We start from the raw sequence: 27,830 nt of genomic DNA, 5'->3' as shown, positions 1-27,830 counted from the left end.
GCTACGATACCGTCTCATGATCCCGCCTATTTTTCCAGGAATCGTGTTTTGATTCGTCCCTGTTTTCCTGCCGTCAAGGTGCAGCAGCTGCATTCAACAATGAAGTGAAAGTAAACCAATAACCGGACGTTTGGAGTGATATGTGATCAGGGGAGACATGGTTTTCTTTGAAATAAATAAATAATTATGTAATGCATCTAACTCAGAAGTCTTACACAAAGAGGGAAATGCTTGTAAGTTACCTCTCTTCGTTTTAATTGAGACGGCACTGCTAGCCCGACCAGGTTGAATTACGTTGGTGCTATCTAGAAGAACGGGAGCTAGCGAATAACAGCTAACGCTTAGATGTAGCCAGTCCGAGCTAAGTTAGCTAAAGATGACTTGTTTTTTCACCCTGCAATCTGTGTTCACATCAAGACAGTAAGCTATTAACTAAATCCCTCGGAAACAAATGATTGTGCTACTAATAGCCGAGTAGCTTACGTATTTTACCGTGTCAAAAGTATAATGGTGGTTTGGGGATAGTTAGCTAGCTTATTATAGCTCTGTGGAATAAGCCAAGAACAGTTTTTCCTCGAGATGTGCTGACAGCCGAGGGTATGTTTGTTTGTACCGACTGTCGGTAACCGAAACTGATAAAGTTGCCACAGGCAAGAGGCTGAATCGAAAGCTAAGACCAGAACTCATCCCGGCGAGCTGCCCAGCATCTTGTCCTTAGACAGTGGACAAAAGTCCAAAAACACCCTAGTAAGTGTTTTTACAGGCTGTCCCCAGCACAGGTTTGAGGATAGCTTCCGTCCATAAACAGACGTAAACAAAGCTTTCTATTTGGCTCTATGTGAAGTCCAGTGACATGTGACAACAGGGAGTCTGTATCTATGTACGAGTTTTTGACTTGTAAATGTTCTTTCTCTCTCAAGCAGATATCGTTGATTCATCTTGTCTGACCTGTGAAAGATGGACGAGGTGATGAATTCTCAAGGAAGGTAAAGCAGTCAAGTTTTGTGTGCTCAAGCTTTTTGTTCAAAGCTGGACACGTGCTTATGCCTTGCATTTTTTCTTAGTTACAGAATATATACATAGTTATACTTGTTAACAAGGGTGCAAAGTGCACTCTGTAAATGGGGAGATTGCAACAGTTTGTTCATACACTTTGTAAAATTAGCCTGCTAACAAGGTTTTCCTTTGTTCTCTCTCTGTCTGGCTTCAGTTTGACTTCCGACGTCGAGCCACAGGATGTCAAGAATGATGTTCCTAAAGCAGACTTAGCCGATGGAAAAGATGAACTCTTCTGTGGAGCCGAGAAGCATGACACTACAAAAGACTGTGCGCTAATGGATAACACACAAGATGAAGCAGCGTCTCAGAAGTCGATGGACTGTGGGTCTGCTGGTGGGCTGGATGAATCTGCCCTCGCAGACAGCCAAAGTAATACGGCTCAAACACACTGTTCTAATGGGCAGAAATCTAAGAGGTCCAGTTCACCTGGCCCTCACCCTGTTAAAACAACCTGTGTTGCTGCACACTCTCCAAATCCAGTACTCGTCCTCCCTCTCAGCAGTAGTCCCAGGAAGGGTGTGAGTCTGCCCAGTGATGTGGAGATGCTGAGTCCGGACAGCCCTATCTCTAAAACCGTGCTCGTCAACAACTCTGCAGACGAAGATCATGATGGTAGTGGTTGCGCAGAGGACTCTGGCTTTGCAAAGGCTCAGGTAATGGAATCTCAGCAGTTTGTCAAAGACTCTGATTCTGGATGTTTGGCCAAAGACAGAGTTCATCTGGTAACCATGGGAACTGAGGATGCTGAGATAGCAGAGTGCAGTGGCTCATCCGACATGAGCCAGGACTTAATTGGAAGCCAGTCAGGTGCACTTTTCGAAAGGTACTTGTGACTTCTCCGTACCATTTCTTGTGTTTTATGACCTTTCCTGTGTATTGTTGTTGCTCCTCTATTCTCACAGTGTCCTTCAATAGTATATACTGACCTGTTCTGATTTTGTTCTGTGCAGCGTGTCATTCGCATTGCATAACATGGACAGAGGATGGCTGGGGACACCCATAGATGAGCTGAACAGAATGCCCCAATGTGCCCCGCCTTTGTCTCACCTGAAAGTAGTGCCTAACCACACTGTCACAGTCAGGGTGAGTCAACAGCCACTTGTTCTGTGTGTGTTCTTTGTTTATGATATGTTGTGAAGAATACTGCTGTAATAGAAATAATGTGCATGTGGACATAACCCAGCCTTGTGTGGTGGGTCTACACTTGGTCTTATAAAATGTAAAGAAGGCTGTTCAGATATGGACAGTGGGAATGAGGAAAAGGGAGACAGTTCTGGGCAGAGTGGAGCCATCCTCCATGATCCCCTCAGGGCCTCTTGTCAGTAAAGCTCCTATCAGACTGCATCCTCCACTTCTAGTCCCCCAGGAACACTGTCAGTGCTGCCACTGAGCTAGATTCTGCCCATCACCCCGTAAATCACAAGACTACTGGATTTTTAATTACTGTTATAAGAAAATCACATCTCTACATTAAAATCAGGACAGCTTTAGTTGTTGTTTAGCCAGCCAATGACATGTGACTTTTTGTAAAAAAAAACAAGTGTCAAACCTTGTATGCCCATTATCTCCAAATGACTGACTTCTTAAATTCACAACATCTACCATGTCATGTCCTCAGTTTCAGATAGGTTTAAATTGTTGCAGAGATAGCTCCTTTCTCTTTGTTCATCTCAGTCCTCGCTTCTGTACACACAACAGTAACCTGTAAAGACATTTCATTTTCCCTGCCACTTTATTTCCCTGCTACAGACAGATCTCCTCAGAGAGGGAGAAGTCCCTGTCCCATACCCCACCAAGTTTAAAGATGCGTGGGACGATGTGTCCGTGAAGATGCCCTGCTCTGAGAAGAATCTGTTTCCTATGGAGACTGAGGTACACTAGTGCATCGCAGCTTTGCATGTTTTTTAGTTGCTGTGGGAACTATGTAGTAAAAGTAATCTGTCTCTCTTTTGTGTCCTGTAGGATGGAGGTGGTGTCCAAAGTCGATGGGAGCTGATCCACACTGCCTTGCAGGGAGGGTTCAAGAGTTCTCTGGATGTTAGGGTACGTCAAATGATACCAGGCTGAACATACTGAGTCATTGTGAAGACAGATGAATCTTTAAACAGCTTTGTACATGTGAATGACTTGCATCTGTAATTTTAGAGTTGTTTTTGTCCGCACATCTACATCAGAGCCTCTTAAAAGGGCTAATTGTCTTCTCCCTTCTTTTAATGTTTGGAAAGGAAGCCATAAAATTGTGCATTACATATATCATCTCTTAGGAGTGGGAAAGAAAGACAGTTGCTCGGCCTCAGCAGTTCTAACCTCTGTTCTGGCACTCCCTACTCTCCATGATCACATGTCTGAGCAGTCATATGTCATCATTTTGGCAAAATGCTTTGTATTCACTAGTGTTGTTGCGATATCAATACAATACCTTCAAAACATTGTTTGAATTCAATTTTAGATTTTTATTAAGAGATAAATAGAACATGGCTTGTGTCCTGTGTGTTGAGCACAACAGCATGTAAGTTGATTTACTCTTGACTATAGTCAGAAGAGTGGGAGGATGTGGGCTTATGTGGGCACTGCAGCATTGCGTGTCAACTTGCTGTTGGATTAAAAGCGCAGCTTGTAGAAGTGTTTCAATACTGTGGAAAATTAATATACAAACGGTTTTAAATATTCAGAATTGTTATGTATCAATATTTCAGTATTTTTGACAACACCGGTATCCACACAAAAGTGGGAGACTCTTGTTTCAGAGGCATCCACCCTGTAAACATTTTGGAACATTTCTTGGTGGCAGGACACCCTGGTATTGACGGAAGGTGAAAACAGAAAGGACAAATATCTTCTCAAATTTACCTTTCAAATGTGGGTATTGTAATAGAATTTGAATGTTGGCTGCTTCGACCAGCCAGCCTTTGATACTGGAGAAGTTCTGCTATCTGTACCTTTCTTCAAAATGAAAAACATGTTCCAGAAACAACCACATGGTGGCAGAATTTGCAACAAATGTTGCTTGTGACATCATGTATTAAAAGTAGACTTGTAAACTGTGTTCCTCAATATTTCTATGCATACAGTTTTATATGTTTAAAATAGTTTTCTATGAATAAATGACTCCAAATTCTCCTTTTCAGGATGCAATATTGAGATACAACACAGCCCATGCAAAGAAATGGGACTTCACTGCCCTGAACCTTCTTTGCACAGAGGTAAGCTTTCCAAATCATGACTGTTACCTGATCAGCATTGGCTGATATTAAAGATAAAGCAGGAAGATTAACCATACCATAATAACAAAACATGTCTCAGGTATGCTTCTTTGATCATGAAGCATATGACATTAGAATTCAGTGTGTTGGGCGGGAAACCTCATTTATAGAAACACTTAAACACTTAAATGAAACATGCTTGAATGTTGTTTTCTGATTTCTTAATTGGCAACATAACAGGCTTTCCTATTTATAATTATAGAGAATTGAAATACAAGTACCTCATTAGTGAAATGCAGCCAGTCGTGTGTATCAGCACCTGTAAACTTTGCGTCATAGCTGCTGCCAGTGTTTGTTTAACTCAACATGATTTATTATGTCTTTAAAATTTACCTTAATGAAGAATGAAGCTGATACTAAACTAGAGTCGTTATCGCAGAGGGAGCCTGCTTTTCTCTGTTTGGCTGCGAGCCCATCAGTGTGACTCGTCCCCTCTCCGTACCTGGGAGTCTCACGGGAGCAAATAGGCATCATACAGTTAGGACAGATGAGCACAGAGCATGGCGGCAGCATCTGTTGCAGGTGAACCAGGGGAATGTCTTTCTCTTTTTTCTGTCTCCTTCCTCTTTTTCTTTTAACACTTCTCATCCTCTGTTCAGACAGTTAGGGACTGTAATTACAAACCTGTTGTTGGAGAAACTTCTTCCCATGTGGAATTAATGAATATTTACCTGTCTTTCATTGTTATGAGATTACTTATTAAAAACTGTCTTATTAATTAAGGATGTCCAAGTAAATATCAACCTTTTTGCAGAATTCCTTCCTCAGATGTTTCAGATACTGTATTAGTAGTACTGTCTGTCTACTGGCAGTCTATTGACTTCTAAGTGAGGCTACGTATAGGCCATACTACCGCCAAAAGTGGCCAAAAACATAAAAGAAGTTTAATAGCAAACCATTTCATCTAAAAGCCTAATTTGGTTCCCTACATTTAGTAAAGCATGTAGTCTATTGTCAAAGTCTCTCTGGGGGAGTTCATGTCTTATTGGAGCCATTAGGAACAAGATCAGTATTCTAATGGAGCTTTTACAATTAAGTGGGAACATTTGATACCTGTTACAGTCCAGTCAGATTGATATTAGAACCCGATGTTCGTCCGCTCTCGTCACTGATTACTCAGCTAAATCCAGCATTCCAAAGTGCTCTTTTCCCCCCATCTCTCTCTAAAATAATTTCTCAAAGTAAAGCAGAGAGCTTGGTAGATCAATAGCCGCCTGAGCCTTTTTTATAGCTTAATCCAATTTAATTAAAAGGTCCCATTAAATCTGTAAGGATGCTGAGTAAAGCCAGCCAGAAACTCGCCCTTCCAGGAGTCCATTGCGTCAGCAGCTCCATTTAATGTCCTGAGCGCAGTATTTCCGCCGATTTTAAAATTTCTTTCTTGGTAAAGCATTCTGCAAAGGAGAGGGCTGCCTGCAGTAGAAGGGCGATTCAAGGTTTGAACATTAAAAGTGAATGAGCTCAAAATATTATAATAAATGCAATAATGAGAGTGTTAATGAAAGTGATACATACAACACTGGTTGTGCCTGCTTGCTGTCAGTTACATTTCTATCAGTTGATGGATGCAAGATGAGGAAGCATTCAGAGCGTCACGTGGCAACACATGGAGCAGGAATGATTAACAGCTGCCATTCCACAGTAGACATGCACCATCTTAAGAGATTTATCTTTCACACAAAGACTAATGCAATGAAGAATCACATAGAATTGTTCAGCCATTCTTCTTTGGCAAACCCATTGATCAGAAATCAACAGAATTATTTTTACTGCTTCTCTGCTCATATCTTTTTTTTGTGTTAATTTTGCTCCCCTTTATGCTGTAGTTTGAATCCTGACTGTTGTACTCCTCGGCCAATACCACCTAATTAAATCTGTAGCAAAATTCGTGCAGCACTGGGGTAATTGTCAAGAGGCACATTGCCCCTGGGCCAGTGATTGACACTCCGCTTCACGTGTAATAGCCATTGGGGGGAAAAACAGTTATCCAAATTAGGGCTTGTCTGTAAATTGTCTTAGAGTTTCTCCCCTGCCAAATGAAACTGTCACTGTGTCACTTTCGGATGAATGTCTGAGGGCTGAGCAGGAAACCAGTCCAGGAGTGAGTACAGCTGATGTTCCAATAGTACATGAACACTCAGCAGCATGGCAACAACCAATGGTGGGAGGAATTATTTAGATTCTTTACTGAAGTAAAAGTACGAATACAACGCAATGAAAATACTCCACTACAAGTCCTGCATTCAAAAACTTGCTTGAGCAAAAGTATTTAAGTATTATCAGCAAAATGTATTCAGGTATTCATTGTGCAGTAAAATGTACCCTGTCAATGTTTTGCTATTACATACTGTGTTTTTGGATTAATGTTACTGCTGCATTAATGTTACTGCTGCATTAAGGTTGAGCTGTGAATTGTATTTTATATATATTTTATATACAATTCAAGTGGAAAAACAAGAAAAAAAAGTCTCATAACAAGCACAATTATATAATATAATAGAGGCGTTTTAATATACAATGTGTATTAATAATGTTTTTATTTTGTACTGTACTATATTGAGTGAAACTGGCCTTTAAGGGATGGGCGAAATTGCACTGTTGTAAAGGAAAGGGTGCCATTGCAGAATGTATTGTTGCACAATAGTCGTTATATCATGGGTATTTTTTTTTTCATCATCTAAGGAAGCCAAATGGTAATTGACAATAAAATTTGATTAATCATCCAGTCCTGCTTTAAAGTAGTGTAGTGGAACTGTGCTTAAATACATCTCCTAAGTGGCAACAAGACCCCCTCTACCTCTCACGTGTGTTCCTTTTCGTTTGTTTTGTTTCTCACACAGTTATTCTAAAAATGACTGAAATGCCAGAGTTTGACACTAAATGCGTTGAAAAACTCCCTTAGAGGACCTCTAAATAAAAATATGAGATGAAGACTTGAGCTGCCAGGAAATGAAAATAACTTGTAAAAACCAGAATGGATGGTAGATCAGAGTGTAATCCATCATTAGCCTATGCAACAGTAAATCTGGACTGTCCTGCCGGAGCTCACTTTGTCATATGTATTAATGTGAAAGGTATAGTTTGTGTGTGTGCAGCCTAACCTGTGTGTAACCCTTGTGGCTGGCTGCTGTAGCTGTGGAAGGGCTGGGATATCATCTTTCCACCCTCGTCCTGCCGCATCACCAACTACCATCTATTAGTCCCACAGGAGCGCTTTATGATGCCTGCCAGCTCATTACTTCTGACAGCATTTAGTCAGACCTGCTCTGCGGCCATATAAATGCCCCCCGGTCAAATCACCAACCAAAGACTTCCTGTTGAAAATCAAGCCACCCTGCCACTCTCCCCACAATTGGTCATTTGCATTTGCTCCGGAAGGTCCATTTAATCAGCGTGAGCTCCCTTGCTCACCTTGATAGAATAAGGCAAGTGATTGATGACAGTGACATTCGAAGCCAATACGCTCATAAGTGATTGCGTTGTAAATCTAGGTCTATGATGGAATAACTGGGTGTTTATTTTAGAGGGAATTGCAGATGGATGCTGAGGTAAGCTGCAGGCTGAAGTATGGATGCCTCGGCTGTGGCAGGCTCGCTCACAGATTGATGGTAGTTTCTTCTGAAACTGTGTAGTGAGTAGCTCTGCAGCATTTCTATTTCTTCTTTCACTGCTGAAGTGTTGGAATTATAGATATCTGAGGAGTGAGAGTTCACCTTAAAACACCAATAAACCTGAACCTAAACATTACCTTCACTGACACTGAGTTTCCATTTAAGATATGAGAGAACTGAGACTGGTACCGAAGATATTGGTTACTGGTATTGGGTTATGACCTCAGACAAACTGTCAAAACCTTATTAGATCATTTAAACTGTTCATCAAGTTGTTGGCTGCTCCTCATATGTTTCGATGCCATTCTCCCTCTGTCTCAACAAGACAATACTAAACTCTGAAAGTAATTGCTGCAATTATTGGAAAGGGAAATGCACGTTGAGCTCTCAGGTTTCATTGGTTTCATACAATTCATTTCATGATTGTAGAAATAGAGGTAATGTGGGGATGATCTCTTCTTCACTAATACTTTTACATGTTGGGAAAAAGGTCCCACTGAACCAACCTGTTTTCCAGAAATTTTAGGAAGGAAAACTGTGAGAAACTAACAAGAAATCCAAAGTTCGAATGTACTAAAGGTCCAGTGTGTAAGATTCAGTAACATCTAGCTGTGTGGTTGCAGACGGCAACCACTGAAATACACCGTCTCACCTTCTCCTATGGTGGCTGCTAAATTTGCAAAGAAAAAACAAACAAACATAAAAGACCCTCTCTAAAGCCAGTGTAGGATTTGTCCATTCAGGGCTACTGTCAAAAGATGGCGGTGCCACATGGCTGACCTCATACTCTATGAAGATACAGGGCTCATCCTATGATGAAGAAAACACAATTCTTAGTTTCAGATGATTATACACTAATGAAAAAGTAGGTGAAAATGAATACTGTTTTTCATTTCTGCCAATAGATCCTCCTAAATTCTACACAATGGACCCTTAATTAAACCAGTGTTTGGTTGTTTGTTTGTCTCACTTTGGTTATCAGTATGTTCACAAGAGAAAGAAGGAACTACCAGTGTACCAGTGTGAGATGTAAAATGTCAGAAACAGAATTTTCAAAATAACAAAAACAAACATTGTACATCTTTTGTTGAGACTACATTGTTGGATTTATCTTATACTTAACATTTTGGAGAGGAAATTCAGTGGTGTCACAACCCAGTATGTCACTTCAGATCTAATCAGTCACTCTGACTGCTGGCTCTGAGTAACTGCCTGCCTAACTAGGCAGTCAGCTCCACAGAGAGATCCCATTTAACAATACTTTTGCTTCAATGTCTCTTTTTTTTCCCACTCTCTTTTCTCTCCAGGGTCTTGAGCTTTGCGAGGCACAACACCTGTTTGAGGTCGTACTACCAGCTATGGTCAGCCTTGCGCTCACTGCTCCTCGCCTCTGCACGATGGTAAGTGCAGTTAACTGTTTTTGAATATGTACACAATGTATGTTTAGGAGTTGTGTGAGGAGTTTGAAAGGTGAGCTGTTGCAGTACAGGGTTTTTCTGGTTTAAAAAATCAATCAAAATATCCAAGACTATCATTGCATCTGACCAATCGTGTGTTATGTCATAGCTCTGCGACCCGTGTTCTTATCATTCCTGTAACATCAAATTATATTGCTTGAGGTCCATCATTTCAAATTACAAAAAGCGACGACATGTGCAACTGTAGCAAGCTGAATGAGTTAACAGGACATTTACCACCTATTCCTATAATACAGCGATATCAGATTGTGCATTATGGTATATAGGAGGAAGGATCTAAGTGTGTGCAGTCAGCAGGAAGAAGAGGCAAAGTGTTAGATGGTGGAAGTTATACAAGATCAGCTCATGACTTACAACTGCTACATAATGAATGCCCCTTTTTGGTCCATATCAAGAAGTGGTTCATTAGAAAAGAGGGCTGAGAGAGGGAGAGGTCTGTCTCATGTCCAGTCATCCATCTGATGTGTTATGCTTATGAAATTTAAAATTCGGTCTTCTTCCTTGGATTTCCACTCTAGCATTTCCTCCTCTGAGCAATACATTTTGAGAAACAGAGTTTGATATATCGCCCCCGTTATCTCAGAGGCCCTCGCTTTAATTCACGGTAAATGGGGCTGATCCATGTCACAGATCTTTTAAATGTCATCCCCATCTGTCTTCATGTTCAGCCTCTGTCATCAATTATAGCGATGTAAGAATTCTAAGTTTGGTATTTTTGTAATTCAGTTGTCAATTTCACTTTAATTTAATAAAGATAATTCGGTTCCCACTCTGGGCAGGATAGGAAAATCCCTCTCTCTTACTGGAAACAGAAACCAGGAGCGGCACGTCACGGATGCTCAGGTTTAACTAAAGAAGGGGATTTCTGCTCCAGATTTCACCTCACAATCATTTGTAGCAGTTGGATAATGAAGCTTTCTGACTCTCCGCTTTGTTTTTGCAGTATTAAGCGTCAAGGCTAATGTTTATGTGCGTGTGTTATTAGAGTCGGCATTGATCTGCTAACTGGGCAGCCTTGGGAGGCTCTTTAGCCCTAATCAGTGAAGATAGATGGGCCCCGTGTGCCTGACTGAGCGAACCTGGGGGAGAGCAAGAAAACCAGGACCTTAATTACTACCACCCATTTACCTAATGGAACTCTCTTCTGCTTGCTAGATTGCTAAACTAATTATCTACCCCCACTCACCATCAGATCTACAGTACTGCACCCATGTAACCATGTGTGTTTCTCTCTTAAATCTACCTTTACTCTGTTCTCTTTTTTGATTCCGATTTCACTAACTTTTTCTTTCTCTCTTCCTTTGTGTAGCCAATTCCCCTACTGAAGTCAAGGATAAACCACTCCCTGACTATGTCTCAGGAGCAAATAGCCTGTCTTCTGGCCAACGCCTTCTTCTGCACATTCCCCCGACGCAACTCCCGCAAGTCGGAGTACTGCAATTATCCTGAGATCAACTTCTACAGGTAAATGCGCACCATCCCTTGCAGGAAAACCGGAGAGACACAAAACAATGATTGGTAGCTCACTGGATTAATTGAGTGAGCTGAAGTTGTTGGTATTTTATTTGCGAAATTGCCCCTCGAGTCTTTCAAAGAGTCTCTTTGGAGGCCATTACTTTAAGCAGTAGACTGAGTAGTTTTTAGACTCTCATATTGATCCTAAGTCAGCCTCTTTTGGTCAGAAGAAGCGTACTATGCTGTCAGACGGGAGCATGATTGGACTCATCGGCATCATTATACTTTTTTCTGGTCCTAAATGATTGTGGAACATCCCAAGGCTTTATTGGCATTATAATAATAACAGAGTCATGTTCTCTCAGAGTGTTTTCAGTAGTGTCATTTGATTGAGTAAACTCTGTTTTAGTGTTCAAACCATTCAGAGGAAAATTAACTGATTTCCATAAGGGGGCACTACAGCCTTGGAAACCCCTAATACATGACTTCTGTGTTTTTACTCAGCTATTACTAATTAGGGGCCAGTCAGGTCACACAGAGTAATATTGAAGTTGTGTCACCTTACAGACCTGAGGGTGGGACTGTGGGCAGAGAAACTCCTCGAGCTCTCTGTTTCTGTGATGTGTTTTTGTGTGGGAGGGAGGTCCAGAGTAGGAGTGTTAAATTGGTGTTGTCTGTTTCTACCTACTCAGAACCAGTGGCCTGTTAAGAAAGCCTGGGGTGGCTAATTGAAACAAATTGTCTTGATGGACTGTTTTAAAGTGCACATCTGTCCATTTGTGTCATCCTCATGATCTGGAGGTGTCACCATATTTGGAACAGAGGGGAGCGATGCATGAATGCAATCAGTCTATACATGATGGCTGTTGGAGCCTCTGCTGTACTATTATAACATGCAGACGGCAAAAGAAAAATGTTTACAGGTCCTTAAAACGTTTTAAATATTATGCTGTAGAAATATAGTATATAAATAATATTGAATTAAAGAGGTTCATTTATTTGTCTTTGAATTTCTTTTTGTCAAAATGAGCAAAGCACACAAGATGTGTGAAGGTCTGCATTTCTGAAATTACAAGTCTTTAAACCTACCACTAAATCTGAAACTTTTTTTCCCTTTATACTTGCACTTATCTGTTGGCAAATATAGATTAACCTAACTCACACCAATAACCATATTCCTACATAAAACCTAGCTCTGCACAGGACCACATTTATACTACTTTCCTTTGTACTTACCTTCAATACCTGAGTGAGAAAAAGATGATTTTTCCAAAAATCTGTCTTAAATTGATTTAAAATGTTTTAAGTTAAGCTTCCTGTAGAAACGCTGGCAGGTTAGGTTGTTATCGCTGTTTGTGTGGAATCTGCCTTTTTTAATAAGGTCCAGCTTATTCTCTTTCGGAGAAAGACTTACTTTCTGTTTTGTGTCTTTTTTTTGTAGTCTTTGCTCAAGACATTTGATATCCTGACTTTAAGCAGATGTCTAACTGAATCTGGTGAAATTGTTTTGGACGCTGACATCTTTGTGTATTTTTGTTACAGCTGATTGCGGTTTCAAAGATGCATGTGTGAGGTGGGGTGGGTTACGGAGTTATGAGATTTTGTAACTAGCTTTATTGCTGTATTTATAGACTGCAGGCACCTGAGTACACACCGGACATAGTCCAGATATCACCTCAACTCAATTTCCCTGTAGTTCTCCTCGTTAAGGTTGTGTGTATGAACCTCTGGTGGTGTGCCTGACATACTGGAGATGTCAGTTTGGTAATACCGTATTGTGATAGTGCTCACACTGTTTGTGGAGCATAAAGGGTAGGTTTAGTACCATATAATTTTGATATTCCCTGCAATCTGCATGGGCCCTAGCTGCTAGCCAGAGTCTAATTAGCCATCTGCTCTCCCTGGGGGGTCGAGCAGTCTTATTTTATGAATCTCAGGGATGGCCATTGTATCTAAACCACAATCTCACAATCAGTCATCTTTGTGGTTGCATGATATCTCCGTCCACATCAAATGTTAGTGGCAGGCAAAGTAAAACGGCCTCTCTAATAATGTAAGCATTGATTCCAGTCGCAGGGGCTGGCTGTTTCAGACCAATGCCTGCACTTGGTCGCAGGCACTCAGGCCTGCCGTCACTATCAGCATTTCTGCCGGCAGCGAAATCCAGGAAAGAGCAAGAGGGGGAGAAAAAAAACCTTGGTGTCTCTGAGAAGATGAGACAAGACAACCAGTGCAGTCTAAAATGGGCCCTGGATCGTTACTGGCCCTCCCTTTCCCCCTGTAATTGAGGGAGTGTCCGTCACTTTGCTTATCGTCTACAGTAGCGCTCTGTCTTGGAGAAGCAGAGCAGCTAGCAATCTGCTGATTGCTGTTTTGGCAGAACTGTCAAGGTTTGTCCTCCGTTAAGTGATGGATAGATTCGAGGGGGCGGAGAGAAGGCAGACTTATCTCTTTAGCTTTTGTTTTCCTCTGTTTGAGAGGAAATGACATAGGAAACCTGTTTAACAGTGTAGTTAACAATGAAAGCTCGTTATTGAGAAATAAAGCCTCTGTTTTTGTTTGTTAACTCAGTGACAACGAGATGGCTGACCTTGTTTGCACGGAAGCAGTGTAATTGGTAATGGTAAAATTGTCAGAAACTATCTACAGCTGCACTTTATACAGTGTAGCAAGTAAGGTCACAATGTATAAGAACCAAATGATGAAAATTTCTGCAATATATTTTGTGGCTATACTGGAAATCTCACCCTCATCCACTTCTACAGTCTCATAGTCAGGATATCCTCCAGGGTACATTATGCCAAATTGACACTGACTAAGGAGTTTGAGTGGGGGGTTCACAGAGCATGAGTAAGGACTGTGTAAGGAATGAGAACAGTGGAGGGAAATGCACACTACATTCAGGAATTACCTTATATATTTTTTTCCTCACTGAAAGCCCTTCAGTACCTTTTTCATTTGATTTGCCCCCTCTGTTTTGATTTCTTTTCTCGTCTGGGCAGAAAGCAGCGGGAGGGAAAGATGAATGTTGAAATCTGATTAGTCATCAGCTTAGGTCGCTTTTAATGAAGGAAGAGTACCAGTATGGGGTGATTTAAGCTCTCACTCTCTCTCTCTCTTTCTCTCTCCCTCCTCTCTCCATCCACCCTAGTTTTTATGGTAACTGAGGAACTGAAACACGGCCTCGGGCGGTGCCATTGTATGAAGGATGGAGGTAGATGGGAGAGACATCATGCCAGTTTAAAAGCTTGACCTCACTCATGACAAGTCGTCGCATGGTTGTGCAGCGAGCTATAGATAATGACTCAGAGTGAAACATTACATGTCTCTCATCTGCTAAAACACACGCAATAAAAATCGTATTTTGAGTAAAATGACGGAAACTGTGTGATGAACTCAAATTCTCATGTGCTTTCTGTTTCAGGTTATTTGAAGGTTCTTCATCGAGAAAAATTGAGAAGTTGAAAACTCTGCTGTGCTACTTCAGGAGAGTTACACAGATCAGTAAGCATTGAAAATATCCTGCACGATGTTGCAGCAACTGTTTCTTTGTATTGCTCCTCGTGTTTTTCAGTTATTGAACATTTTTTGATTCTTCTTTTTTTCAAGGGCCCAAGGGTCTTGTTACGTTCACCAGACAAATATTGAACAATCCTCCAAACTGGGAAAGGTATTACTGTCTATTCAACTATTTCATGAGTTTAATGATTTGATCACTGCAAAATATGTGTGTATATTGGCAGATATATCGATATCGGAATCTTTTACTCTCTAATGTCTGTATCGTGCCAAAAACTACATTTCAGTGGCAGTCTACTTTTCAACTTGAGGTTGAGGTGGCAGTTTAAATTCCATCATGGCCAAAATCTTAATGCCAAATCAACATGGGGGATGACTTCTTTATAGCAGGGAGAGGAACTCCTTCAGTGTCCCAGATAAAGCTCAGCCTTGAATCACAAATGCCCCCGTCCAACCTTGCAAAGTCTAAATAATGTCTGATGGCAAAATTGTGATTGTGCAGAACATAGCTCAGGAAAATGAAGAAGTTGATACGGTGGCTCTAAAATAATGACTAGAAAGGTTTCTGATTTGTATTAATTCATTTCATTCAAACATTTCTAGAGCAGTGGATCCGTTCAAACGAGCTATTTCTTTCAAAGGCATAGATTTTCATTAGTGTATGCACAAGTTGCAGCTTCAACCTTTTAAAAATAAAATATATATGGCCTGTACAGTTAATTACCTGTTCGTAAAATAATAACTTAAAGTTTTGCTATTTTTTTTGTGTAGTTCCCAGACTCAGCTGACACGCCTACATATCACGTGTGAGGGGACAATTGAGGACGATGGATACGGGATGCTGCAGGTAGGAATTCCTGTACAGCTTTGCATCTAATGCCAGCGCCCCTTTTTGTAATAGTGGCATCACAAACATAAATGTGTTGTGTCAGATTTGATGTAGCATACATGTTTTGTTCTGGTTGCTGCGGTCGATCCAAAAGACATGACTTCTTTTTAGCTTCAAAAGTCAAAGATACTCTACTGGTCGTCTTGAGTATTTGTCCACCACCTGCAGAAAATCTAAATCAGGTGTATATTTTTCTGCATATCTGTGAAGGTTATTGACTCTATGTCTGCATTGATTCACCCCATCTCCTCACCCCGCTTGGTGTTCCAGGATGGCTGTTGCATTTTTTACCGTGGCTTGACAGCTGACGTATACACTTGAGTAGTTCAGCGAAGCAAAGGGTGGAGGAGAGGACCCTGGGGTGGGGGATGAGGGAGGAAGAGGCGCATGGAGGAAAGGATGATGAGGGTGAGCCATCAAGCCCAGTGGGCCAGGAGTCCTGCAAGAGGATTGATGGCAACCTCAGTGGACTGGGCACTGGTTGAGCTTCGATAGGGCAGAGTGGGCTGTCATTCTGTCAGGAGGTGAGATTGGGGGGGTGAGGGGGGTGAGGTTAGGGGTGAACCAGTGAAGGAGGTAGAGGAGTTGAGCGACTGTTTAGACAACATGCACACATGCACATACAAACACACTCACTGTCACACAGATTGACGCAGCTGTGGGCCACTGAGCAGAACCTTCATCCCTGACAGGCTGTTTAAATAACAGCATTGTTATTGAATGGGCTGTCCTCTTTTATATGCGACAAAAACAAGGAGTGGGCTTATGTGGCATGAAGCTCCAGTATCAAATATTTCCTACATTGAAACAGAAGTCCCAGAAATAGCCACAAACAGTAGAAACAACTATAATTCTATGGTGACCTCATCAATACCAGTATATCAGTGTATATACTGATGTAGCATTCTCTGAACTGACACTGATAAACTACAGCTAGTTTACAGCCGGGTGGCCAACAGCGATCAGTTCCCGCCTCTGGTTGGTCCTCTATATTTATCTGTTTTGTTTCCCCCATTGTTAGAAGAAAGAATGACACATATTGAGGGTGACTGAAACCAAGCCAATGGACTTATCCCTTATTTAAAGATGGAGGTCTACACACATTCAGGCAGGTTTTGTGTCACCATTAATTGTAGATTTTACTGCTATTTGAACTATCTCTTTGGCTTTCTATTGCATTGTTTTGCTACAGTTTCCTGATTTGATTATTTACAAGCAGGAAGCAGTGCAGTGCCCCTCAGACATTTATCTGTATTAAATGACCACAGTGGGTGACAGATAATAAGGAGACACTAATAGAGTCATTTGTTCAAATCATGGGAGCGACAGTAGCTAAATCTAACAGTTCTTCTCAACTGCACTGAATGGACAGGGCAAAGGGCGCTATAATAACGACTGAATCCATCAATTGTTTTCGATGGTGAATGTATGGTCCAGCTAATCACCTTGTAGTTTGGGTCCCTGTCCATTTTAACAATTCAAGGATGTTTGAGAGTGACGATGAAAGCGGTTGAGAGTAGACCATAAACTCAACGTGCCATTTTGGGTTACTCCTCTATTTGTTTTCTTTCATTTCATTAGGTGGACTTTGCAAACAGGTTCGTAGGTGGAGGGGTAACGGGACACGGACTGGTCCAGGAAGAGATCAGGTTCGTGATCAACCCTGAGCTCATCGTCTCTCGCCTCTTCACTGAATCTTTGGAATACAATGAATGCCTCATCATCACAGGTATGTAGTCGCACACATACACACACACACAGATCATTTTCTGCCTTTAAGTTCTGCTCTGTATGGCGTTAATTAATGAACCTCTTGAACGCTTTTGGTTTTTACTTTATTCAGTCCAGAGCTCCTGTTAATTTCTCCCTTGCAGTTTCCCTGTCTTTGCTTCACCTGTTGATTAAAAAATCGATTAAATGATATAAATGTATTATCCACAAAGGTAAAATTGTGGCTTAAGATTTACAGTCTATTTATAACACAAAACATGCATTAGACTAACTTTTTTTTAAAGGAGTAATATGAATATACCAAGGTATATCAAGAATTCAAAATCACTGAACAGTTCACTCAAGTAATATAAAATAAGACCTTTTACAAATCCTTGGTTGGTCTAAGTGTGTTGAGGTATGGATGTCACAGAGGATGGCCAATTAGCACACGGTTACCAGAAGACCAGACATGCAGCAGGTTGTAAAGTAAAGTAAACAATAACACAAGTGTGGGATGAGTTCACAGAACCGAAGGGGAAGGGTGTGCTCCAATTATGCCGGTACTGCAGTGCTCAGCCCCCGCTCGAGAGCTTAAATGATCCGGCCCTTGTGCATCTGGAGTATCAAGCAGCTTTCTCAGTGAATGGGCTCTTTTGATGTTGTGTCTGGTCACTAATTCTGTTTTTGATTTCATGGGCAGAATCTCAAATGGAGAGTCTCTTGGTGACCTCAGGAACGCCTCTTGCTTTTCCAAATATGATATAGTTTGTGTGACTTCATCAGACTGTGACCTCTAGCACACACTGGGGCTGTTTGCGGCTGTGTATGAAACAGATGAGATGTAGACAATCTTGTGGTCCCGTTCAATAGTGATGTTTAAATGGAGATGGAGCATCAGCAGTGTTTCAGGTATTGGACTGTCGCGGCAGAGTCTGAAGGCTGTTTATCCATGTTTCAACCCTCATCTTATGTTAATGAGCTACTGGCAGTGAATACGCGCAAGAATGAAATTACTGTACCAGTGGTAGAAAAGATTTTCCTTGGCAGAGTCTCACTCTTAGAGACTGGACAGTGACCCGGGGGCAGATCCAGAGCACACTGGAGGGATTAAATATCCTACTTGTCTTGAGAGCGCTACAGGATCCCCCAGGAGGTGCTGGAGGATCTGGTTAGGGTTGAAAGACGTCTGGACTACCTTGCCTGTACCACTGCCACTGCATTTGGAGCTCATATAAGCATCAGATATTAGATGGATGCATGATTAATTACAATCCTTGACAATTCGTTTCTGTTCTTGGCTGTAAAGTTTCCTTAAAATACTTATTGGAGGGAAAAAGTAATGGCAATGGTAGTAGTAATGACTCTTAAGGCATCTTCGTGGAGTCTCTCACACATGGACATTTACACACACACACACACACACACACTGATGTCCCCATACAGACACTAGATATTAGGACAGGTTATTTATAGGATTCCACCCAGTTAAGACACTGTGACATGGTGCTTATTAGCCCACAATGTGCAGGGAATGTAGCCATTGTAGAGCAGACAGACAGTGTGCAGTTGCTGCAATGATATATTTCATTGCTGTTGTTGTTGTCAGCCAATTAGCATCGTGTCGATCAATAGTAACAGAAAACCAATGTTATTTGGTCATATAAGACCAGAGAGTTGGAGCATATGTGAACAAGGTTTAATCCCCGTACTCATTCTGCATATACCTATAATTACAAGCAGGAAGTAAATACTAATGCAATCAGCAGTACAATGTGGTGTATTGGACTATTCCTTGTTATTTTGTTGGCTTTGCTGTTTCTCCTATAGAAACCACACACATCTGGGTATCCTTTCACCTTTATAGTATTACACTTAACATAGACTAATCTTGTGTTGTTTTCGTCTCCTGAGTTATTTTCTCTCGTTCATTGAGCCCTGTGTGTTTATTGGGCTCCATTCATTTTTTTTTTTTTTTTTTCCGTTCCTCCATCCAGTCCGAAGGTAAATCCATTGCATTGATTCACTCGGGACAGCCCAGTTATCCTTCATTTCTTTCCAGCAGAATTGCTCTATTTTTCAACCTCCAACTCACTCTGCTTCGGTCAACCTGTCAAAGTGTTCTGCCCTCTCGCTCGCCTCCCTCCTCCTCTTTTGGCCATCCTGCTTTTTTCCCTGCTGGGCAGCTGTACCTCGCCCACCACTGGTCAAAGTAAGGGCAAGCACAGATTAAAATCATTGATGGATATAATACTGTTAGCCTATGTGTAATTACTGCCAAAAAATGTGAAATAATAACATTAATGTAGAACTCTGCTTGATTTAATTCACTCACATACATACATAGTGCACACAGTGTCACTATATTGCATATAGTTTAATGTCATTGCCCCTCATTTTCTTTCGAAATGGCCTTGACTGATGAATTAGTCAACTGATTTATGTCCACATCTTGTTTATTTTATTGCCACTTTATCTTGTAAGCTTGGCAAAACAAATTTTTTAACATCAACTTGTCCTGGTTGGTGCCAGTATTTATTGGGGCATTAAAATGAGCCTTCAGATTCGCCTTTGATGATACAAGAGGCTGCATCATTATCCGGTTTGATCAATCCATCCGTTTGACATGAGGGCATGTATTATAACTTAGCTGTGTGTACAGAAACTTAAATATAAATGCTGCTCCCAAATGTCTGCAATTGATTGATTCTGTTGGTGGAGTTCTTTGAGCGTGTGCCCAACAAGAGAGACGTGGATGAAACAAAATATAAAGAGAGATTGCATGGTCCGATGGGCGCCCTCGACACCCTCTATTTGTTATACAGTACATGGCTTGTTGCTTACAGGCTGGTTATAACAGCAGAGCAGAGAAAAGGAAGAGCCAACGATGTTGGAGCCCCTGACAACTCTGGTAATACCACCAAACAAACCAACACAACCAGTTCTGTTTAACCAATGTCGAAACTGGGGGTGGTGGGGAAAAAAAAAATTCTTAGATGCAGCACGATTCTCGCCGGATTATGAAAAACCACATCACATCGTAACCCTCTGATTCCCACCACTTGTTGAAATGGACTTATGTCTCATTCAGTACCTTTCTGCTGAGCAAAACAAGCATTGTCTGTGTTGTACGGCGCCGTCTTGTCTTCTTTGAAACTCCCATCTCTTCCAAGTCACCTTCAGTGGTTAGTCACCGCCCCCCTCCCTGCCTCCCATTACTCTGCCTCCCTCCCTCTGTCCCTCCTCCTCCTCTCCACTTAACTTTATTACATTTGGACAGAAAGGAATTTATAGCCCAACTAAGGTCATCGCTCCACTAATGGAATGGGCCAGTTACGCCATAGACTCATTAAAACCTTGCAGAATATTCCTTGCACGCATGCAGTGTTTTCCTCTTTAAGTCTAGATTCTCGCTCTACTGTCTCTTCGTTGTTCTCCTCCGTCTTTATTTTTTCGTCTTTAGACATTTCCTAACATGGCTCTTCCTGTACATTTGGAACTTATGCGTCACATCAGTTTTTGTCCATAGGCGTTTTCAGAATCGGAAGTTAGAGGGCCAGGATGTAATCTAGTGATGGAAGCCTGTACGCCAGGAGGCTGTCATGGGCGGTTTCCTGGATAAATAGGATCAAGGTGAAGGAGGAGGAGGTGGAGGAGGACAGCTCTGTTGATGGAGACGGTGATATGGGCAGCCTGTTGTTTGACGTTAGGAGTCGCTAGTGCTGTAGAAAGTACTCCATTGACCGGCTGGACTTGTGATTGTGCAATATGGCTGCAGAGCTGTTCTTTGTGCTCCCTTTGCCAAGGTTTTTATGCAGCATAGAAACATAATTCTCATTTGCCCAGTTGTACTGTCATTGTTGGGGTTATGTCCTGGCTGCAGTTCAGACCATTAGCATGAGTCATACTTGGGCACAAAAAAAAAACATCAATCACGCTTGGACTTTTAGTTTTGCGGCTGCAGTGTTGGGAGATGGTACATGCTTGAAATCAAGTGAATTTGAAGAGTAAAAGCAGTTGATTTATTACTGCAAGAGATACTTTCAGAAAAGGACACTTGCCATTGCTTTTATGATATTTTTGATATTCTCTGGTTGTTGTGAGCTAATCTACACAACTATCTCACTCTCCAAGTAAATACAGGGGAACCTCAAAGGCTATGTTAATCACATGTTCATTGAAGTAACTTCCTCGTACCTTATGCATAATGTATGGAGGCTTTAATGGGCATCATTTTCAGAATTGAGCGCAGCTGTATTTGTAATGACGAATGATGAAATTTTTCTCACCCCGTGCACATAACGGCACACATAATGAAAAGGCTCATGTCTTGGTAGAGGTGTGTTACCCTGTCAGCTATTTAATGATATGGTGACGTTTTGTGTTTCATGCAAGCATTTTAATTTCTTTAATGTGGCCAAGGTTAGTTTCTTCTGTTCTAACCATTTCTTCCCATTACGGCTGAAAGCTTTTCATTTCAAACCCCAAAGCGGATTACTTATTAAATCAATGGCCTTTATTTATGACAATCCAATACAAGCTGATGCTGTGTACTCACATGGGGAGCACAGAAAGCACTAAATTTGATTTAAGAAATAAGGCGCTGAAACAGATTTAGACGCACTGTGTGCTCTGACTGCTGAATACTGAGTGATGCCACTTTTTTCTTGACTTTATTTCTTGTTCTTTAGGCACCGAACAGTACAGTAAATACAGTGGCTATGCTGAGAGTTACAAATGGAAGGAAATGCACAAGGATGAGACGCCCAGGTAACGTTTCCTCACATAGAGTGCTATTAAATACTTGGGGACAAAACAAGTTTTGATATTTTTAAACCAGAAATATTTTATCCAGTCATAAAAAGTTGTTGGAAAGATGTGAGAATCTTTCTACATTCTTCTCCCAATGCTATCATTGTTTTTCTTTCATTTCCAGGGATGACTGGCAGAGACGATGTACAGAGATTGTGGCCATTGATGCTCTTAAATTCAGGCACTTCTTAGAGCAGTTTCTCCCTGAGAAGATGGTCAGAGAACTCAACAAGGTGAGAGAGAGTTGTCGCAGTCTGCATACATCTTTGTGAATGAGCAAAAGAAAGCTCTGAAACACCAGTGTCCAATCTTGGTACTTTCCAAAATACATTGCTATCAGTAAGTGACCGATACGGATGAGGGATAATTTTATGCATAATGATGTTTGTGCCTAAAAGCTCAGGGTGGTGACTTACCACAGTGTCAGGTACTGTCTGTAAAGATGTTAAAGCAACAAAATGCAACTTCCTGGAGAATGATAGTTAATAAAGGAGTCTTATCCCCAGACCATAAAGTACTGACGCTTTGGGTTGGCATCCGGCCTGAGCAGTCAACCCAGGTGTCATTTTTTGAAAATCTGAGGATGAGATTCAATTAACTATCTTAAATTTTGTTGCTTTAATTAAAGGCCCGATGATCTGTAACACCATTTAATGTAGCTGAGGGTTACCGACCGCTTCTCTGACCGACTACAAAACACCTATAGTGGAACTGCCATTTACTGCAGCTGTTTCTGTTGAGGAATAAGGCAAAACATTAAGCACCCGTGTGCACTTGGAAAGGCTTTTTGCATTTCTTAAAATTGTTTATGGTTCAACCTGAGGCTTAAACCTTGTTTCTTGTGCTTTTTAACATTCAGCCCACCTGAAACCTACTGAACTGGAAACAGCACTGTTGTATAGATTTTAATGACACTCAATTTTAATTAAATTTTTAATTGTGATATATTGTGCAAAGAGATCATAGAATAATATTGACAAAGGCTCCTTCTCTGTCTTTGTCTTCCCCACATTCCCTCCCTTCATATATCCCAGGCATACTGTGGGTTCTTCCGAAGCAACACCAACAGCAAGCACCTCTCTGCAGTAGCCACAGGCAACTGGGGTTGTGGAGCTTTTGGCGGGGACACACGGCTCAAAGGTAACATTGGTTGAAATACATACAGTAATCTAATTAAGGGGAAGGAAAAGACTGTATTTTTAAGTATGAAAAAAAATCTGTTTTTAATACACAAGAGCTGAAATGGCACCACTGATGAAGGTTAGCAGATACTTAATATTACTTGCATCAAATCTTACCTCTGGATTCTCGGACACGATTCTTCTGCATTACTTGTCCCGTCCATTGGAAGCTCCTCTTGATCCGGTCTCTCTTAAACCCCTCTGGTCAATTAGTAGCTCTCCCAGGGTGTCACTCACTTTTTCCCTCCCTCCCTTTATTGATCAGCTGACGCACATTTATGTTTTCCATTAAAAGGGCAATTGATTACAGGGAAGGGACATCATAAATCCAGGCTGACGCAGGTCTCTATGGGCTTACAGTGCATCACTCTTTATAAGTAGGGGCCCCTTTACTGTCCGCTCAAGTACACCACGCTGCAGATTTAGATCTGTTGTGTTTCTGGTCAGTGTCTGATACATGACCATTTACTTTAATTTTCTTCATACTTATACTACTGTAAAGTGAAGGAGGTTTTGGAGGCTGTGCTAAAACCCACATCTCCACGTAAATGTCCTGCATTATAAATTCAGACTTGAGTAACATGGGTGTTTGTGCACAGTTTCATTTAGAAGTGAAGCTGTTAATTTCCTCTGCAGCATGCTATGAATAGATCCACTGGACCTGACAGAGTCCCCGAGGATAATATTAGCTTCCGGGGACCCCCGCCCATTAGCCCTGGAATTAGCATAGCTGGTATTTTTAGAAGGCAATAGCTGTATTTTACATTATAGTGCCAGAGCTGACTTAAGATGTGATAGTTACATAAGACTGAGCTGTTATGTTGTTGTAACGATAACAGCTCTTGCAAATGATGGTTTTCTGTGTTTATTAATCTGGAATCAATACCCATGCTGTTAAATATTTAACAGTCTTTAGACCTTATTTGCAAGGGCCAAAAGATTGAGTGCTGTTGATGAGGCTAAGCTACCAGTGGTGGATTATTTACTCTTCCAATACAAATTGCCCCTGTCACTTGTGTTCTTTTCTGCCCGAAGCCGTACCTTATCAAGCTTATTGACCAATTACTTAGTTTCCTCGGCTTATTTTCAGTGGGCAATTACACATTTATGATTTCTTTCTGACATTGAAGGATACTTATGATGCTAATATGGTGTAACATTGTTGCCTGAATTTCCCTTTAGCATTCCTCTTTCTTTTTCAGCGCTGATCCAGTTGATGGCTGCAGCAGAGGCTGGGAGAGACGTGGCGTACTTCACATTCGGAGACGCTCAGCTCATGAGAGATGTTCATGAAATACACACTTTCCTCACCGGGAGAAAAGTCACCGTCGGTAAGACTCAAAATAATTCAAGTATTTTTGTTTGACTGTCTGTCACGCTGTAGTCCCTCAGTTTTATCTTGTCTATGTTGAGCTCTTACAGTAAATTACATAACGAGCAGGAACGGTGATGACCAGCCACTGGCGGGATTGTGAGGCTCTCGAGGCTCGTAGCGCACATGGAGGTCGTCCTTGTTGGCGTCATTACAGGGACAGTGCGCATAAATAACAGAATGCAGTCCCTCACTATGTTAAGTTATTCCACCTTATGGGCCATCTCCGTTCCTCAGCCCATCCGTTCAGTCTTAGCTGCAGAGTGGATTACTGCCTGAACTGACCCCAGCCTCTCCCCTCCCCCTCTTTTCATTTTTCCTGCGCTGACATTTATTGAAGCCTTTCAGAGAATTTCCCCTCTAGCTATCCATTTCCTAAAGTGGAGCTACAGAGAAAAAGCTCACGGCTTGTGTGCGTGTGTACGTGCATGCGATTTATAAATGAGGCCGAGCACGTTTTCATTTTTCTTCGTTTTTTCAGCCACAGTTTCTGTCTCTTTTGCCTGTTCTTTGACTCTCAACCTGTTTGTTCTTTTTATCTATTCCTCTCCAATCCTGTTTCATCTCCATCCATATTTCTTCCTCCTCTTGACCCCTGCACCTTCCCCTCCCTCTCCTCACCGCCCTCCTTTACCCTCCCAGGGAGGCTGTACAGCCTTTTGAACCAGTACTCCAGTATGATGTGTAAGAATTGCCGCACGACTCGACCTGACGTCAGTCTCTACAGCTTCATCTATGAGAAAGTCTCTTCCCAGACGACCGCCGACGCCCTGAAGTCTGCCAAGGATTCTGGGATGTCCCCTGTAACATCGGACTCTCATTAACTCTGGGAGAGCTGCAACTCAACTACCCTCCCCTCAGTCTCTACGTGTCAAAGACACACCAGGTTCAGAAACCTCAATGTGCTCTCAGCACTAGTGCTTACAATCACTTTTTCCTCCCTTCCTCCCACACACACACACAAACGCACACAAACACACACACACACACGCACACACACACACACGCACACACACACACACACACACACACACACACACACACACACACACACACACACACACACACACACACTCCCTTTAAGTTTGTGATCCCAACACACAAACTACCAAAACACGATTTTGCCTTTCTCGTTGGTGGTATTATAGGAGCCTTGTAGTATGTCACCAAATTTGGTGAAATGTTTCAGAGACTTATAGCAATAGTAAATCCTGGTTGCTGTTAGGCCTTTCTTTAGTCTAAATGTGGTGTGGAATTCTTCTGTTTTTACATACTAATTACAAATATGGCCAAATATTCATCATATGCATGGTTGTGGACACTTTTTTGTTCTTGATAATGCAGGACATGATAATCCTCCCTACTTATTGTGTCTTATATTGTGTTTGCTACTTATTTTGGATGAGTTGTCTTCTCTATTTACCATACCCAAGGCTGTGGTGAGGTTCCTGAATGCAGAGAGATGATGAGATGCCATACTGTAGTCTATGCATGGGTAACATTTATTTATCAGATATTCTACAAATATATGCTGCTCTTTTATATCCTCTAGGATGGCGATGCTCAACACATATTGTCCTTATTTTAATATCAAAACTATCAATAAAATGGTCACAGGTATGAGAGTCATCTCAGATGGAACAGATACAAAGAATTTATGGTCATTTTAATTTGAGATCATCGATTCTATTATAAGTAATTTAATAATTTTCAAATATATTCAGTGTTAAGCACATTAATGCTACTGTATATACAAATAAAGGGGGCGCAGATAAAGAAAGAATTGCACGCAAATATTATTTTTGTTAATGTTTTTACTCAACATTTACTTTGGGGATGTGGTTATGATTTTTATTTTTTTCTGTATTTTTCTGATTGACAGTGTGGGTTCTATTTAATTATGGGGTCATGGATTGGTTGATGACTGTAAATGTATTGCATAGTACTGTACTTTAGGTTTTTTCTGTTGTACTCTTTTTATTATAATTTCTTAATTAAAGTATATCCTGTTAAAATGGTATTTCTCTGCTCAGATCAATATGGTTTACTGACTAATGATCAGTACAACACAGTCAAAACCATTTGAGGACCAGCTATTTAAAAGGTTGCATCACGTATTTAAAATATAAAATAATGTCAGGAAATCATTCTTTAGTAATCTCTATGTAATTCCTTACATCGGGGTAATTTAATTATTCATAGCTCATCTTGAAATAACAGATTGTATTTCAGACTCTGGGCTGCATCAGAGAGAATTAATTTCCTCTTTATATGTATGTTTGTATCTGTGCCTCGGCACCGCAGATTTGTCTCTTGATTTCATGAAATCATACATTATTTAATCATTTGAAATGTGATTGATTTTTGTGATAGCACGTGGACCAAGGGCTTTCAGACAAATTTGATTCTGCCTCCAAACATGCTTTATTAGATGAATTAGGACTCCTAAATAACCTCATGACGTGGACTTCCATAAATGGTGTGTAGGCTTGGCTATGGTAAGTGGATTACACATTATCTGCCTCTCTCCTGCTCTTTGCACTGAGCTCGGCATTGACCTGATGAGCTGCGGACCAAAGTCAGTTTGGTTTGGCAGATCTGAATGTTGAAGGCTGCAGTTTAGTGACATGAACTTTATCTATGGTTACTGGTGGATTCAAAGATGAATTTGTTGCTGAACATTGACAGAACGTGCCGGGCAAATCCTACAAATGAATCACCAAAGTCAACATGCTGGATGACACATTTTGACTGTAACTCACATTTAAATATTTTGTCAGCAGAAACAGGAGGTTAGAGAATTGTCACTTATTTAATTTCCAAGCATACACAAGAAATGTTTCAAACACTGAACAGCTGCTCCACTTTTGTCCTGTCTGCTGATGTGATTATTCTAAACAGGATGTAATTTAAGCCTGCAATGTTACCCAGCGGCGCAGGTCTTTTCATCGATGAACACTATTAATAAAACGCCAGAAAGCAACTGGTCTTCGCTCCATCTTTGTCAGGCGGTAAAGTCACTACAACAAAATGGCATTTCAGTTCATAATTGCCTGACCCCTCGTTCTCCAGGTCAGCCGGAGAGCAGCGGCAAACACAAATGCAAATAATGAAAAAGGAGGAAATCTCTTACAGGGAACACTGAGCATTACTGTGTGTTGTTTTACAGTAAATACATTCTTACTTTTATTGTTTGGTTATATTAGGATTGGGTGGTATGGACCAAAACAAATATCACAGTGTTTTTGACCAATAATGTAGGATGAGATTTTTAAAATTATTAATATTTTGGCCTTTTTCATGGCTTTATTAGACCAGTTAGCTGAAGAATGACAGGAAATGGGATGGGAGAGAGAGGGGGGATAACATGGAGCAAAGAGCCATAGGTCGGATTCAAACCCTTGACCACTGCAGTGGGGACACAGCCTCTGTACATGAGTGAAATTTCAACCAACTGAGCTCTTGTGGGGGCTCCTTAGAT

The 27,830-nt window shown here is 41.2% G+C and overlaps 1 protein-coding gene across 2 annotated transcripts; it reads left to right on the top strand.

Annotated features, from left to right (window-relative positions):
* The first annotated feature begins 98 nt into the window (after positions 1 to 98).
* Positions 99 to 26,369, top strand: parga (poly (ADP-ribose) glycohydrolase a). Of its 2 annotated transcripts, none has more exons than XM_073481510.1 (18): positions 99 to 233; positions 924 to 986; positions 1,211 to 1,882; positions 2,010 to 2,142; positions 2,809 to 2,931; positions 3,022 to 3,102; positions 4,188 to 4,262; positions 9,241 to 9,333; positions 10,721 to 10,875; positions 14,291 to 14,370; positions 14,476 to 14,536; positions 15,157 to 15,232; positions 16,856 to 17,003; positions 21,676 to 21,754; positions 21,921 to 22,029; positions 22,831 to 22,936; positions 24,180 to 24,308; positions 24,992 to 26,369. In XM_073481510.1, exons 2-18 carry the CDS (start codon positions 958 to 960, stop codon positions 25,171 to 25,173), a joined length of 2,331 nt encoding a protein of 776 aa, XP_073337611.1. In that variant the 5' UTR covers positions 99 to 233; positions 924 to 957; the 3' UTR covers positions 25,174 to 26,369. The 2 variants fall into 2 exon arrangements, with proteins under 2 accessions (XP_073337611.1, XP_073337610.1); XM_073481509.1 differs by having other exon boundaries at positions 146 to 233; positions 921 to 986.
* The last annotated feature ends 1,461 nt before the right edge of the window (positions 26,370 to 27,830 follow it).

The sequence above is a fragment of the Pagrus major genome, chromosome 15, assembly GCF_040436345.1.
Source record: "Pagrus major chromosome 15, Pma_NU_1.0".
NCBI classification, from domain to species: domain Eukaryota; kingdom Metazoa; phylum Chordata; class Actinopteri; order Spariformes; family Sparidae; genus Pagrus; species Pagrus major.
This window is presented reverse-complemented; position numbering and strand designations above follow the sequence as displayed.